Source organism: Scylla paramamosain, chromosome 10, assembly GCF_035594125.1.
Source record: "Scylla paramamosain isolate STU-SP2022 chromosome 10, ASM3559412v1, whole genome shotgun sequence".
NCBI lineage: Eukaryota > Metazoa > Arthropoda > Malacostraca > Decapoda > Portunidae > Scylla > Scylla paramamosain.
In genome coordinates this window covers 8,885,001-8,902,500 of record NC_087160.1, presented here as the reverse complement: position 1 = coordinate 8,902,500, position 17,500 = coordinate 8,885,001, and the positions used below count along the sequence as shown (strand labels likewise).

General features: G+C 41.1%; 1 protein-coding gene across 2 annotated transcripts in view; it reads right to left on the bottom strand.

Annotated features, from left to right (window-relative positions):
• Positions 1–17,500, bottom strand: part of LOC135104204 (protein lin-10-like) — a 185,787-nt gene that overhangs the window by 54,578 nt on the left and 113,709 nt on the right. Inside the window, exon 3 of one of the 2 annotated variants that reach the window (XM_064011320.1) lies at positions 2,231–2,419. The exons of the other annotated variant lie outside the window; for it this stretch is intronic. Coding sequence (XP_063867390.1) covers positions 2,231–2,419 — 189 coding nt within the window. The remainder of the gene's footprint in view (positions 1–2,230; positions 2,420–17,500) is intronic. 2 annotated transcript variants of the gene reach the window in all.

Below are 17,500 nucleotides of genomic sequence, written 5' to 3'. Positions count from 1 at the left end.
ATATATATATATATATATATATATATATATATATATATTGATAGTATTCAAATTCCAAGATATAGTTTACTTGAACAGGGACGAACCAGGAATTCTTCCTCATTTACTGAAGTTGCAACGTTTCACCTTATGTAGAAGCATCATCAGGCTAGAAAATAACACCATTGAGTATATCCAAAAACAAAAATATAAATCGTATAAAACCACTAAGGTATAGGCAAAGCAAAATGAGACGCAAAAACGAAACAAACGGCAGCAAACAAGTAGTGGATGAGTGAAACTAAAAAAAACAAAACAAAACAATATAGATAAGTAAATAGCAATAGTGAAGTAAAACACAGCCTATGAATACTAATGTAGAACAGCAATAAAACTAAGGGTGTAGTAATGTCAGACTACAAACTTTCTGTGTTCCAGCTGAAATAGTGAGGACTGACAGGGAATAGCGGTGTGTGTGTGTGTTAAGTTGGTTACGGCTCCGGAACCCAAAGCTCCGAAAGGAGTTTATACCATATAATTTTATAACTGTGTTGATGACAATTGGTTATTTAATTCAGGTTTCAAGCGTTTAATGTAAATAGCTTCTAATGTTTGTTTGTATGTGCGTCAGCTTTATGTAATATGTTGAAATCTTTCTCCGAAAACGGATGATCGTGTGTATGTGTGTGTGTGTGTTCTTATTACTGGGAAAGGAGGATGAGCTGTTAGAGATAAGACCAATAGGAATACTGTCTTAAAAAAAGAAAAGAAAAATGCGTACAACTATTGCCTCTTCTTTTATTTCTTTTATTTATTTATTTATTTTTTTTTAAAGACAGTATTCCTACTGGACTTATCTCTAACATAATTTGTGAATTTACTTGTTCGACTTGAAAGGCTCGATATATTAGAGAAACCAAGAGGAATGTAACACATAATCAGTGAACATACGGGTAATTCGATACGTACACAGAAAGAGCTCATCCTCCTTTCCCAGTAATAAGAACACACACACACACATACACACGATCATCCGTTTTCGGAGAAGGATTTCAACATATTACATAAAGCTGACGCACATACAAACAAACATTAGAAGCTATTTACATTAAACGCTTGAAACCTGAATTGTCATCAACACAGTTATATATGGTATAAACTCCTTTCGGAGCTTTGGGTTCCGGAGCCGTAACCAACTTAACACACACACCACTATTCCCTGTCAGTCCTCACTATTTCAGCTGGAACACAGAAAGTTTGTAGTCTGACATTACTACACCCTTAGTTTTATTGCTGTTCTACATTAGTATTCATAGGCTGTGTTTTACTTCACTATTGTTATTTACTTATCTATATTGTTTTTCTGTTTTTTTTCGTTTCACTCATCCACTACTTGTTTGCTGCCGTTTGTTTCGTTTTTGCGTCTCATTTTGCTTTGCCTATACCTTAGTGGTTTTATGCGATTTATATTTTTGTTTTTGGATATACTCAATGGTGTTATTTTCTAGCCTGATGATGCTTCTACATAAGGTGAAACGTTGCAACTTCAATAAATGAGGAAGAATTCCTGGTTTGTTCCTGTTCAAGTAAACTATATCTTGGAATTTAAATACTATCAATATATATATATATATATATATATATATATATATATATATATATATATATATATATATATATATATATATATATTGTGTGTGTGTGTGTATACATACGTGTGTGTGTGTGTGTGTTTACGTGTGTGTGTGTGTGTGTGTGTGTGTGTGTGTGTGTGTGTGTGTGTGTGTGTGTGTGTGTGTGTGTGTGTGTGTGTGTGTGTGTGTGTGTGTGTGTGTGTGTGTGTGTGTGTGTGTGTGTGTGTGTGTGTGTGTGTGTGTGTGTGTGTGTTCACACACACACACACACACACACACACACACACACACACACACACACACACAATTCGACGTCAACAGTTCTATCACTGGCCAAGGTGGGCATCAATGGCAGGACTACATGGATACGTCAGTAAAATGACATTACGAAGTTATATACCAGAAAGAAGACTGTTCCTAGAGCAAGGGAAGCTTTAAGCAGTAACATGCTAAATGAGGCTGCGCGAGATAGCTGAAGAAAACCAACAGGAGGGTATAGGTACTGGGGGAAAAAAAAAAATTAACTTCAAGCACAGCTTCAGATGTCTCTACATGCAATTATCCTCGTGCAGGTAACAGGTTTTATTTAGGGCGGACAGCAAGCAACCTCCCATCACCTTTTTAATCTTTGTCTTATTAGGTGCCGCCATGTCCGGCGGCGGAGAAGGCGCCTGATTGGATGAAACTTGTTGACCCTGACCAATGGGCGTTGAGGGGGTGGAGCCGTTGCTTGTGGCCCCGCCCCCGTTTGCCTTGTGATTTGACGGGCGGGGCATGACTGTTCGGGTTTTCGGCCGCCGCCAGCCCTGCAAAGTGACAGTACCCAACATAGGAAGTAGCATAGGAGGCCCAGTGAGGAGGTCCGGCTGTTGGAGTGACTGACATGTACAGTCAGCGACGCACCCACACGACCGGGCACACAACTTGTAATCCAGTTATGCAATACTGACTTTAGAGCTGGACAGGCTGTGAACCCTGTCCAGTGCAGGGGTACCGCGGGACTGTCGGGGGTGCCCTTGCTACACATGGATAGTGACATTACATGCACAAGTGGATGGGGGAGGGAAGTGTGTGCATGAGGGAAGGTGGAAAGTGCAAAAGAGAAGGAAGTTCGGGGAAGGGACCAGAGTACCCACCGAGTAATCACAACTACTGCTGAAAAACTTTTTTTTATAATATAAAAATAACAGAAACAGGATTATGCTTAAGTGTAACACCTTAGCCTAAGAAAAAAGTCACTGAGGCCTTCTAGAAAATGTATGCGGGAAGAGGAGGGAAAGGAGGAAGAGGAGACAACCTGGAAGTAAAGCAGTATATTACAGATCGTTAGGCAGGCAAAGAACGACAAAACAGACGGCACTGCCACTTATGCTTTCCTCCCGCAGTTGATTGAGGGACATCACAATCACTTACACTGGTCTCCCTCACCCCGGATGTCACCATCCTTCCAATCTTAGGAGGCAGTCAAGGGTGCGGAGGAGAGGCACAGAGAAGAGGGAGGGGAACACCTATCACACGGAAGGTATTCCCCAAGGACCTCCCACGTTCTTTCCTCACTCCATCTTCAGGTAGCAAGGAAAGGAGAGCTTTGGTGCTACGTCACACACGATGTTTATTTACTTGTCTTTTACTTTTTTTTTTTAACTACACACACTTTTCTGTTTTTCTTTTATCACTCTCAATTTTTTCTCTGAAGTGTCCTGTCACTGCTCTCAGCGTTCGCACAAGAATAAGATAAGACCACTCAAACCACAACCGCAGTCCGTACTCATACTTTAGAATTCAGTCCTTGTCTTTGTTTCCGTCAGGTTTAGTAACTTTCACGAGAAAGATGAACCGGTAAACTTGTGTGTGTGTGTGTGTGTGTGTGTGTGTGTGTGTGTGTGTGTGTGTGTGTGTGTGTGTGTGTGTGTGTGTGTGTGTGTGTGTTTCTTTATAATAATGTTTTTACTAAATTTTCTACGAATCTGACAGATGTCTTGACATCATACGTTACTCTAAGGAACGAGGGTGCAATACTAACCAAGAAACATATAAACTAATTAAAAGACAGCTGACTGAGATGGTAGGTGGTGATGGTGGTTATAGTAGTAGTAGTAGTAGTGGTCAAGGAGGAAGGGAAGAAGGAAGGAGGGAAGGGAGGAAGAGGGAAGGAAGAGAACATAATGAGAGAGAGAGAGAGAGAGAGAGAGAGAGAGAGAGAGAGAGAGAGAGAGAGAGAGAGAGAGAGAGAGAGAGAGAGAGAGAGAGAGAGAGAGAGAGAGAGAAATGAAAATGGAAACTTGTATTTTTCTACTTATTTCCATATAATATTTACCTTCAAACACTACAACTACTAATGTTTTCACTACTATTGCCACTATTAACACTGCTGCCGCCACTACTACTACTACTACTATTGCTACTACAACAACTACTATTGCTAATCCTGCTACTACTACTATCACCACTACCACCACCACAGCCATAACCACAACCACAACCACAACTACTACTACTACTGCTACTACTACTGTTACTACTTCTACTACCATTATCAATATTATCACTACTGCTATACATTGTTGATACTGTAGTAATATTCCTATCATCACTATCATTATTAGTATTTCTATCATCACAACTACTTCAATTACTGCAACTGGTATTACTATTAATACTACTACTACTACTAGTAATACTTGTAATGTAGCAGTATTGTAATAACAGTAGTAGCAGTATAAAAATAATAATAGTAGTAGTAGTAGTAGCAGTAATACAACTACTAGGTAACATCAAACAACAAAGTTATTTATAACAAAGATGATTCACGTCCTGTCGTTATAATCAGACAGCCGACCATATTCTGCCATTCCCTACCTCCCTTCATATTTTCTCCTCTCACTTTCGCTCTTTCCTTGGTCCATCGCCTGCCGTTGCCATGACAACCTTCAAACACACTCCCTAAAATTCTCGCCACGTCCGCCATTCTGCTCTTGTCTGTGCTGGGCGCAATAAGGAGGGTCACCATCGCCAAGACTGAGCAGCTAACACCAGAAACGGAATACGTGTGTCCTCCAATACACAACACGTTTATTATTTTCTTCTAATGCACTTTCAGCTCCAATGTTTCAGTTCTAACTTCGATTATGTTTTTCTTAATTCATATATGTACTGTTTGAAAGGGTAATACATAAAAGTGTAATTACTTTTGATTTAGTAAAACAATATTATCTCTATCTATCTATCTATCTATATATCTATATCTATCTATCTATCTATCTATCTATCTATCTATATATATATATATATATATATATATATATATATATATATATATATATATATATATATATATATATATATATATATATATATATATATATATATATATATATGATGAGACGTAATGAAGGCAGCAATGGTTTGATGGTATGAAGACGATTTCTATTCTCTTTTTTGGGTTAGCTGGAATCAATACATTTATTGGCGTTTACTTTAGCCTAAGAAAAAGAAAAGAAAAGAAAAAAGTTTTCCTGCCCACAGCACCGTTTGCTGTCTAGTGCCCTGTAACTATAGTCCGCGGCACCAGACTGCCCAGCCACTCACCAGCTTTAGGTAAACTTATATTGTTAGTCACTTTTCATCCACTTTTTGCGTTCTCCTTCCACCTATACCACTTTAGATTTAACCACCAGCTATACTTTTTGTTTCTTTACTGTCACTCATACATTTGATTGTCTAAGTGGTGTTTACTTTATTATTTCTACTTTTGCTTCAACCTAGATTTTCTCTCCCTGCACTCACACCACCACCACAACAACAACAACGAACCATTATTGTCGCGGTATACTACCACTGATTGATCCATCACCAGCAACACCATGTTGCTGTTGCTGTTATGTACGAGATTACAAACGTCACCATCGTCACTCACTGATACCGCCACCACTACCGCTCCCGCCGCAACCAGCACGGACACAACCACCGTCACAGCCACGCGCATACTGACGCTTGGCGGCAGCCGGCAGGTGTGAGCGTGGAGCCGCTGCGGGAGACTGTACTTATGATCCTGGCGCCGAGCAATGGTGGTGGCGGCGGCCATAGGGATGACGTCAATACAACATCTGATGCAGAGATGGAGGAATGATTGATTTCATAAACAAAGATCTAAGTTTTATACTAGTGGTAGTGGTGGTGGTGATGGTGAATTAGGACAAACAGCATTTTACACGTACCCGACACTTATAGCGCACACACTTACATGTTCCCAAATCCTACCCCCCCTCCACACACACACACACACACACACACACACACGACAGGTGGTAGAGCTACACACTCCATCCTTCGAAACTCAGGTAAATAAAGGGCACGCCAGAATACTCCCACGAGGACAAGGCTATAACATTCTTGAGCAATTTTTACTTTCTCCCTCCTTTTCTCTTAGTCTTTCCTAACCAGCGTGGTGAAAAGCAATGCATGAACACACAACAAATGGTCACCTGGCAAGGCGGTGAGGGGAGGAAGAAAAAGAAAGACAATAAAGTGAATATTCACGAAGAGTAAAAGTGAAGAGAGTGGAAGGAGAAAGAGTATTATAAAGAGAGAGAGAGAGAGAGAGAGAGAGAGAGAGAGAGAGAGAGAGAGAGAGAGAGAGAGAGAGAGAGAGAGAGAGAGAGAGAGAGAGAGAGAGAGAGAGAGAGTATTGCGTGGTCTTTACGATACTGACTCACGGCAACGATCGGGCTCCTGCAGCAGTGGCGGAACACCTGCGCACACACACGCACACACACACACACACCTCATGAACGTGACTTCGTACTATGCCACTTCATCCTCTACAACCAATATAGTTATCTCCTCCCCCCCCCCCCCCTCTCTCTCTCTCTCTCTCTCTCTCTCTCTCTCTCTCTCTCTCTCTCTCTCTCTCTCTCTCTCTATATATATATATATATATATTTATATCAATCTTAACACTCCATATCATATAGCAAAAGCACTCTCGAAGCATCCACGGCGCATCACAAAAACAAATAAACAGAAAAAAAGAAGTTTACACTTTCACACAGAGACCAAAAATTTTTCATGAGCAAAGAATTCTACGAACAGATTGAGAACGAACATAGTAAAAAAATCATATACACGATATATACACGCAACAACAGAACCGATTTTACCTTGTCACTAGGCGTTCATTAAAAATATTTATCCATGCTGCAACAGACCGTAACGTCCCAAGGCGTTCGTAAGGCAGCATGTTTTCCAGGACACGATGAATCAAGGCTCATTAGATTTTGGTAGAAAGGTAAGATAAAACGGGTGGTCTGGTTTCGTACACGTCATTATTACTGGAACAGGTGCTCGCCGCAGGAGGAAAGGCGTAAAGGAAAACGGTACAGGAGTAATGTTTGTGAAGGGGAGTTAATGCAATAGGAATTGGGAAAACGGAGGACGAGATAAATACGCTAAAAAAAAAAGAGGACTAAGAAGGAGGGAAGAAATGGAAAGAGAGGAAGGTGGAAAAATGAATGAGTCACAAGCGGAAAGGAAATCGAGGAAAGAAGGGGAGGAAATGAGAGACAGGAGCAAGCACAGATATGAGAGAGAGAGAGAGAGAGAGAGAGAGAGAGAGAGAGAGAGAGAGAGAGAGAGAGAGAGAGAGAGAGAGAGAGAGAGAGAGAGAGAGAGAGAGAGAGAGAGAGAGAGAGAGAGAGCAAACTCGTCATAATGTTTGCTGATTAGATCCCCCGTAGCCTCTACCTGGTTCCACGTCCGCCAATCAATACTAGCTCGCCTTCATACACGTACTGATGAGCAAGGCTGCTTGTGAGCACTGCCATGAACCCTGTGAACCAATCTGTCTCAAGAGATGGCCCAAGAGCCGTGAGGTAAGTGGCTCTGAGGTATTTCGTTGATTGCATATGAGTGGCCGTTTTATATTCTCAAGTCCGCCACTAAAATCGAGTTCAGGAAGCCCCTACGGTTTACGTGACGTCACTCAAGCTGGAGTGGGTGCTCACTTGAGTATTACCATCACGGAAGGGCATGCGCACTGTGGTCAGCCAGCTTCCTACAGTAACATGCTATTCTGCGTTCATTTAATAGATGTGTCACTTTATTCCCACACAGCGAACATAAGTCGCTTGTTTCTCTTTCAAAGTATCAGTAGTAGCATGAGGTAGCTTACAAGTACTTCTCAAGCTATGCAGGTGAAATACTGTACACACACAATTACCGTATCTGTCAAGTTCATAGAAATAATATCACTTCACTGGAACCTTAGGTGGTTCTTGAAAGGGCACAATCCTGACCTACAATGCCTCTGTCGCTGTGCCATCTGTGTATACCATAAGCTGTTCTCCAGGTAAATTTTCCCATACGAGTACATCAAAATTTCCGAACGGAAAAAAAAAAAAAAGAAAAGAGCTACGATATACTGCTCGGGGACTTACTCTGGGTGAAGTTTTCACGACGATATTTTCAAGGGTGAAATTTATATAGATAACCTTATAAGCACAAATCAAAAGACTGGTGTAGAAAAAAACACGATATTCTATATAAAGTACTACTGAATGACTTGTCCCGCTTTGCCTTCAGTGATGAAAGAGATAATACAACGGGTAAAAGAAAGGTCACGGAAGTGAACAACAGAGATTCTCTTCACGGGACACCCTTTTCCCTCACCTGAAGGATCCGGACGTTTACAAACTCCCGACAATTCTGAACAAGTTCGAAGCACTTCTCTAAGTGCAATTCATGAGTCCTTTCTGGATCTTATTTCTTTAGTTCTCCTTAAAATATCTAAAACTGTGGTTGCCAATCCACCTTACATGACGACCCCTTTTTGCTTCTAACTGTCATGTACGCCTTCAGTCCTTCCTCCTAGCCACTTTCCTGGAGATCTACCTAATGATTATGTATATTAGCATAGGAGGTTGCACTCTCTCTCTCTCTCTCTCTCTCTCTCTCTCTCTCTCTCTCTCTCTCTCTCTCTCTCTATATATATATATATATATATATATAGAGAGAGAGAGAGAGAGAGAGAGAGAGAGAGAGAGAGAGAGAGAGAGAGAGAGAGAGAGAGAGAGAGAGAGAGAGAGAGAGAGAGAGAGAGAGATCAATAAGTGGAAATAGATAAACATCATATGCACCCCTGTCTCCCCCACACCCATGCTACATGTCAACTCTAAACACTTGCGATTCACACTTGTGGACACAGGAAACTCTCTCTCTCTCTCTCTCTCTCTCTCTCTCTCTCTCTCTCTCTCTCTCTCTCTCTCTCTCTCTCTCTCTCTCTCTCTCTCTCTCTCTCTCTCTCTCTCTCTCTCTCTCTCCTTCACAAGGAGAGAAGGTGGAGTGAAGGTGCAAAACTTACTCAATTATACTGGAGAGCCATTCATTCTTCCACTTCTCGCTCTCCTTACTACTCCATACAACCTCATTGCTTTCCTCCTTTTCGTCCTACTCCTATCCACTGCTACTCTCCCTCCTTTTCCTTCTTCCACCTCCTGCTGTCTCTGTGTCATCCCTTCTAACGTCATTACCCTGTCAGACCATGTAGTGGCTTCGTTTCCACTTACATGATTAGGGAGAGACTTCCCTTTGTGGCCAACTTATTCCATCAGCGTGGCAATATTAGAGTCTAGCTTCGATACCTGTAATCGATACCTACTCTTACCCGTTCTCTTTTTTTTAGCCTTTTTGAGATATAGAGGAGGGCCATGCTGCTATTGATAATGCTTATAATGATAATAACAATAATGAAAAACCAGCAGCAGCCGCAGCAACAACAACAACAACAACAACAACAACAACAACAACAACAACAACTACAACAACAACAACTACTACTACTTTTTACTACCACTACTACTACTACTCTACTACTACTACCATTACCAATCTAAATAACTGAGTATCTTTTCTTATGTGTCTCCATCATGATTATAATTTAATAACATCTCTCCACATCTATATCACACTCCTTGCGAAACAGCGTATGAAGTCAGCCAGTGTGTGTGTGTGTGTGTGTGTGTGTGTGTGTGTGTGTGTGTGTGTGTGTGTGTGTGTGTGTGTGTGTGTGTGTGTGTGTGTGTGTGTGCTTCAACAGGGGACTAAACATTACTTTCTCCTCAATAAATCATTCCGTCCAATTTTTCCTGTCTCGTTGTGTGAGGGTTAGAATTCTTCATAAAAACTCAATTTGGATTAGCTTCACGGGAAAAGTATATGCGAAAAAAAAGAAAAAAAAAAGGCTAACAGTAATGGACGAGTAAAAAAGGGAATGAGAGATGGAATACATTTTCATTACCTACAAACTGATTATTGGCTTTCCATTCATCGCTGTAACAGAATTCCGCCCACTCATCCACCCTGGCCCTCACTCCCTTATCCTCACTCCACATGTTATCATAAATCTCGTGTGACGGGGATTCTGAAAGGGACGTGAGACAGAGAAACTGTGTCACATCATATATCCATCTTACTCTCATCACAGCGTCATCCTCAAGTTACATCGACACTCCACTGCTTATATACATTCCTCACTGGATCTCTTTTCTCTCCCGAGCTCCTCACACAAGCATAAGTCACTCTCTCCCCCATCAATACTGCAGCACAGATCACGTCCCGCTTCACCGCCAATGTAATTTTGCATCTAAAAAGGCTTCTTGACCACCTTTCACTTAAGTTTGTCACTCCTTCACAATACAGACCACTAGATAGCTGTTCCATACAAGCCCACAGGCCTCATCCCCCGCCCCCCACACACACAGGCAACTACAGAATAGTCCTTGGCTCCAAACATAAGAACATAAGAACATAAGAACATAAGAAATAAGGGAAGCTGCAAGAAGCGACCAGGCTTACACGTGGCAGTCCCTGTATGAAACACACCTACCTATTTCCATCTATTATCCCCATCTATAAACTTGTCTAATCTTCTCTTAAAGCTCTCTAGTGTCCTAGCAATAACAACATGATTACTGAGTCCGTTCCACTCATCTACCACTCTATTTGAGAACCCATTTTTTCCTATCTCCTTCCTAAACCTAAATTTTTCAAGCTTGAACCCGTTATTTCTTGTTCTACCCTGGTTGCTGATCCTAAGAATTTTGCCTACATCCCCCTTGTTATGACCCTTATACCACTTAAAGGCTTCTATCAGGTACCCTCTTAACCTACGTCTCTCTCAAGAATATAAATTTAACAGCTTCAACCTCGCCTCGTAAGGAATACTCCTCATCCCCTGTATCCTTCTAGTCATTCTCCTCTGTACTGATTCTAATAGACCTATATCTTTCCTGTAATGTGGGGACCAGAACTGCACAGCGTAGTCTAGACGAGGTCTGACCAGCGCCAAATATAGCTTGAATATTACTTCCGGCCTTTTACTTTTAACACTCCTAAAAATGAATCCTAATACCCTATGTGTCCTGTTTCTGGCTTATATGCATTGTTTCCCTAGACGGAGTTCAGAGCTAACTATAACTCCTAAATCTTTCTCGTACCCTGTACCTACCAGAGTTTGGGTGTTTAATGTGTACCTATTGTGTGGGTTTCCTCTACCTACGCTAAGCACTTTGCATTTATTGATATTAAATTGCATTTGCCATCTATCTGTCCATTCATTCATTCTATCTAAATCTGCCTGCAAGGCGATGGCATCCGATTCTGGCCTAATTAATCTACCTATCTTTGTGTCATCCGCAAATTTACTAACATCACTACTAATTCCACTATCCAAGTCATTGATATATATTAGAAATAACAATGCCCCTAATACTGATCCCTGTGGCACCCCACTAATTACATGACCCCACTCGGATTTCGAGCCGTTTATTACCACTCTCTGTCGCCTGTTACCAAGCCATGACCCTATCCAGCCTAACACCTTCCCATCTATCCCGTATCCCGTCTCAGGAGCAAACAGACCTACTTAGCACATACTTTCCATATGAATAACTCGCCTTCACCAGTAAATTGGAGAGAGAGAGAGAGAGAGAGAGAGAGAGAGAGAGAGAGAGAGAGAGAGAGAGAGAGAGAGAGAGAGAGAGAGAGAGAGAGAGAGAGAGAGAGAGAGAGAGAGAGAGAGAGAGAGAGAAATACCAAAACACTTCCGGTCTCCAATCTTGAGAAGTGGTGGCGCCAGCTCTCTCTCTCTCTCTCTCTCTCTCTCTCTCTCTCTCTCTCTCTCTCTCTCTCTCTCTCTCTCTCTCCCACAGGTTTCTTTCACATGGTAGTTTAGTGTAGTGCGGTTCTCCAGTTTTCCCTTTCCTCTATTATTATATATCACCTTCATTCTTCTTTCCTCATGGCCAGTTTTTTTTTTTCTTATTTATCCTTCACTGGCCACATCCGCACCACTGACCCCCCCACCCCCTCCTCTACATCAACACAATACGGAATCCCGGCAAGGCTAGCTGTCCGAAGAATAGCAACCCACATGACTACAAAATACATTAATAATACATTCCCTAGTAACTTGTTTCCTTAAAGAATATCGTCTTTACCTAGTTTCCGTTTCATTTATACTTGCTTCATAACACACACCGGTTCACTAGTGGCTGTCAAGCATCTGGACCGTATCATTAAACAACTCATTCTAAATTTTTTTTTCCTGTCGCACTGAATAAGAAAAAAAAAAAAAAAAATGTGGCTTAACTTACTCAGAAACTTGTAGAGATAATTTTATTTGATACTCCAACTCTACGTTTTGTCTTATCAGGGGTTTTATAGTACACCGGATCAGAGGTCAAGGTGACGAGGACGGCCTTCGGTTAGAAGAAGCAATCAGTTGCGTAGCGTGCGCAAATGAACCATAATTGAGTCTTTATCAAGTAATGGTACTTGCACATCAAGTAATGGTACTTGCACGAGATATTTATTCCTTAGATTTAAAATAATTTTATTTTTACGTATTTGTAATGTATCTTTAATTGCCTTTTTTAATACCTCACTCTTTTTAATCCTTTTTCAAGTTCTTGCAGGTAAGGTTTTTTTTGTAACTTAATGAATTTTTCTACGTGTTTATACGGTTTTCTCATCCTTTTCTATTAACATCGTAAACTTTTTAAAATGATTTCACGTAGATTTTTCCGTCTCATTTCACGTACTTATGGTCCTACCTCTCATTTATTTATTTATCTATGTATTTATTTATTTTTATTTTAGTATCCTCGATTTCTCTATGGACATCTTGAACTAAACAAGATTCCCTTCAGTCCAACTAATTCCACCTCTCTCTCTCTCTCTCTCTCTCTCTCTCTCTCTCTCTCTCTCTCTCTCTCTCTCTCTCTCTCTCTCTCTCTAACCATTGCCTCCACTTGCCATCCGCTCTCCGTCCCTCCCTACACTGTCCATCCCCAAGGCAACTTTTTTTTTTTCCCTCTGTTCTGTTAATTTTTCTCCTTGATTAACTGCCGCGTTTGTTGACTCCACGCCAGCAAATCCACCACAAACATTCTTCCTCCTCCTCATCCTTCCTTTGCTCGGTGAAAAATGCGTGAACAAAGAGAATTTAAACTTTAGTCGGTGAAGCAGAAAATACTGGTAATGGTGGGAGAGATGGGAGAGTCGCGAGTGGTGGTAAAGGGGAAGCGAGGGTGGGGCAATGGACCAAGAACGTTGCACTGGGCCGATGGTTCTTTAATGGAGACAAACTCTCAACATTAAACGGAAATTACATGGAGGAGAAAGGAACCATTTATATCCCAAGTCAACTTGAGCTAGTAGTGACTCTCTCTCTCTCTCTCTCTCTCTCTCTCTCTCTCTCTCTCTCTCTCTCTCTCTCTCTGATGAATATTATTTTGTTATAACTATTTATTATATTTTCTTCAGAATTTCAGGCCCTCACCCTCACTATCCTACATCTTTCACTATAGACTCGATAGGTTATTTTATCACAAAGTCTCGTGAGAGTAAACAAGTCTGCTGTTGTTTGTCATTCCTTTATACACAGCGTCTCCATCGGCTGTCCCCTGCGGCCCTTACCTCCCACGACCACCACTACAACAACAATAACGTCCAAACTTTCTGGGCAGATAGTTTTGCAAGAAAAATAAATCTGTCGGAATATTGTTTTGCGTGTTTTCCGGTACGTTCACCCTCCCACCTCCCTTCCCTTCCCAAGCCACCGGGTGTTCGCGCCACAGCCGGAGATTCGTAGCGTTCCTTTGCGAAGATGCTGCATTAATTTTAGAAGACTTCTTTGTGAAGTTTCACGCACCTACGCCGCACACACACACACACACACACACACACACACACACACACACACACACACACACACACACATACACACTAACAGGTGCAGAAAGAACCAGACGGTGCGAGGGAAAGTTAGTTACCGTCCGATTCTCTTAAAGTTACAGAAGACATAAGCACGCTCCTCACCACCTTTCTCCTTCCTACTCCCGTCTCTCTCTCTCTCTCTCTCTCTCTCTCTCTCTCTCTCTCTCTCTCTCTCTCTCTCTCTCCCCAACCCGCTTAAGACAGATCCCCTTTACTGAGTGTATATGGTCTGGTGCTCTTCGTGATTATGATCTGCTCTTACGACACTAAAAAAAAAAAAAAAAAAAAAAAAAAAAAAAAAAAACGTACTCTACACGCTCCAAGCTTTCAGACCGCGTGTTTCTCATACGACACCATCGCTCTAAGGGAAGCTTCTCTATGCTCCTATGAAGCTGAATGATACTACAAGACTTAAGCTAACAATGGCTCACTGCTTACCTCTCTCTCTCTCTCTCTCTCTCTCTCTCTCTCTCTCTCTCTCTCTCTCTCTCTCTCTCTCTCTCTCTCTCTCTCTCTCTCTCTCTCTCTCCACCATATGCTCCAGTGGCTACCGACATTCACCATTAATCTTGTGTATGTACCACTGATCTAACGTAAGCTCCATTGGCTTTATATATACTCCATTAACAATATGTATGCTTCAATACTCTTAGCGTGGTCCATTAGTCTTCGCTAATGCCCATCCCTCTTACCGTGACATGGTCCAAGACAGGCATACCAGCTGTGTGTGAGTTGTGGGGGACAGCGGCGGAGGGTAATCAAGAGAGTTCAAACAGTTCAAACAAGGGGTGGTGACGCAACACAATTCAACTGAGGAAAGGCCCGGATTCTATGTCTCTCTCTAGATCGGTGGTTCCCAAAATATCTTACATGATGCCCCCTTTTTTTGCTTCTAACAGACCCGCACGCATCCTCATCCTCCCCGCTATTACTTTATTGTGTATATGTAATATTGTATATTTTTGTAATTTATATTTTATAACTTTTTAAGAAAATGAAGACCTTTGCTTAGATTAAAACAAGTGAAGCAAATTATACAATAACAAAACTTTTTAATAAATATTTGCTATAAAAGGGAAGAAAAGATAAACTTGCACTATTCCAAAAATTAAGTAAAGAATTTGAAAAGATTGCGTACAATATTTGAAAACATTCATAACACAGAAATGAACATACAATACGTCTAGCAGGCCAATGACCATGATATGCAGTTTCATAAACCAAATATAAAAATATAGACATGGCACCTACATACTTTTCAGATTCTCGCGGTACAGATATATAGAGACACGTACAGTACTCCCTTAAGCAAATTGAACCAAGATGACAAAATTCATAAACTAATTATGAAAAAGAAGGTATGACACATGCACAATGTTTCAAGTCCTCCTAATACTAAAGCATAAAGACACATCAGTAACAGACTGAAACGAAAATATGCACATTTCTTTAAACTAAATATAAGGAATGAAGACCTGACACGTAAATAAAGATTCGAATTCTAATGGCAGAGAAATGTAAAGCAACTTTATAGAGTAAATAACTGAGACCACGTACACTATTCTGCAAACTTGATATTAATAATGGAGACAAGGCACACAGTATTTCGAGTTCTCATAATACTGAAATGAAAAATCTATTGCATTTCAGTAGCTTACTTCGGCGCCATGGATGCTGCTGTTTCGCACGGGTACTTGTTCTTGGAATGAATTCATTATATACTTTTTAAACTTTTAAACAATGATTTTTGGGCAGATGACTTCACTGCTCCTTCCCAGTGTTCTCCTCACATTTCCCTATGGGGCGACGCGCCCGCAATTTAGGAACCATTGCTTTAGATGTTAGGTTTATTCTATGGAATATATTTTTGTAATAATCATCGATGTGTTATTCAATCAATGTATTAGATTTTATTTTTACGTATTTGTATCTTTAATTGCCTTTTTAATACCTCACTCTTTTTAAGAGTTTGGTATGAACAGAAATTATGAATAGCTGTTTCACATAAGAAAAGATCATAATACTCTACATACTATCTTTACTTATTAAAAAAAAAATGCTATTTTATTAAGAAAATATTTGTGGGACCTTGAAAATAAGTGCACATAACTCAAATTGCTTAGTTTGCGAGCCTTATGCATCAGGCTAATGAATACACACACACACACACACACACACACACACACACACACACACACACACACACACACACACACACACAGAGAGAGAGAGAGAGAGAGAGAGAGAGAGAGAGAGAGAGAGAGAGAGAGAGAGAGAGAGAGAGAGAGAGAGAGAGAGAGAGAGAGAGAGAGAGAGAGAGAGAGAGAGAGAGAGAGAGAGAGAGAGAGAGAGCGTGACAAAAACAATAGTTAATGACACAAAACGAGTTCTTTCATTCATTAAAGAGTGATTATAGAACACACCGTGTTGTACCGAAATTATAACTAATCGTATTAACATTAGAAAGAGACGGAATTAAAGTCTAATTTATTTATTTTATCAAGGAGGAAGACGACAATGATAACACCACCGCCCCTAAACACCACAGCAGAATGTCTAAATCGGCAAGACAATGACTCATTAACTGTCATTCTGAGTTTACAGTTTCACTTCCCCCCCTCTCTCTCTCTCTCTCTCTCTCTCTCTCTCTCTCTCTCTCTCTTCGAAGCAATGACTTCGAATGCCTTAATTTCAAGAGGAAAGTGGGCGAGAATTTCACTAAAATTAACAAAGGCTAACTGAGGGCCAGATTTCGTTGGGGAGGGAAATTAATATCTGAGGTAAGCTGGTAACCCTCGCATCACCTCCGCCCCATCCACCATCCGGCAGGACCCTGAGATATTTGCATATTAATTATTTTGATGAAAACCTAGAACTCTTTCCTAAGCATAAAACACGAACATCAGCCGAGAGAGAGAGAGAGAGAGAGAGAGAGAGAGAGAGAGAGAGAGAGAGAGAGAGAGAGAGAGAGAGAGAGAGAGAGAGAGAGAGAGAGTTCTACTTCGCTCTTTTCAATAGTTTTCCTGTAGTCTGCCACATTTGTTCACACTGCAATTTCCCTCCAAAACTCCACCAATCTTCTAACAGTTTCCCTCTCCTGCCACCTCCCTTTCCTCCTCCCACTTTACAAACTGAAGACGCTTGAACGGCAGGAAGTGAGAGGAGGGAAAATTCTGAGGGATATTGAGGAAGGGTACAGAGGGATGTGTGAAGTGATAGGAGAGAAGCAAAGAACAGAAAATGAGATCTGAAGAGGCAGAAGAGTAAGAAAGGCGTGAGAAAGTGGAGAAAGTGAGGTGAAGGGGGCGGAGCTAACGTAGGCATGTGGTGGAACTGATTACGTACAAACAGGTGGAGGCAGTAAAAGATGTCGTAATTTGACTTACTATAAATAGGATGAAAGATGCGAGAGAGAGAGAGAGAGAGAGAGAGAGAGAGAGAGAGAGAGAGAGAGAGAGAGAGAGAGAGAGAGAGAGAGAGAGAGAGAGAGAGAGAGAGAGAGAGAGAGAGAGAGAGAGAGAGAGAGAGAGAGAGAGAGAGAGAGAGAGAGAGAGAGAGAGAGAGAGAGAGAGAGAGAGAGAGAGAGAGAGAGAGAGAGAGAGAGAGAGAGAGAT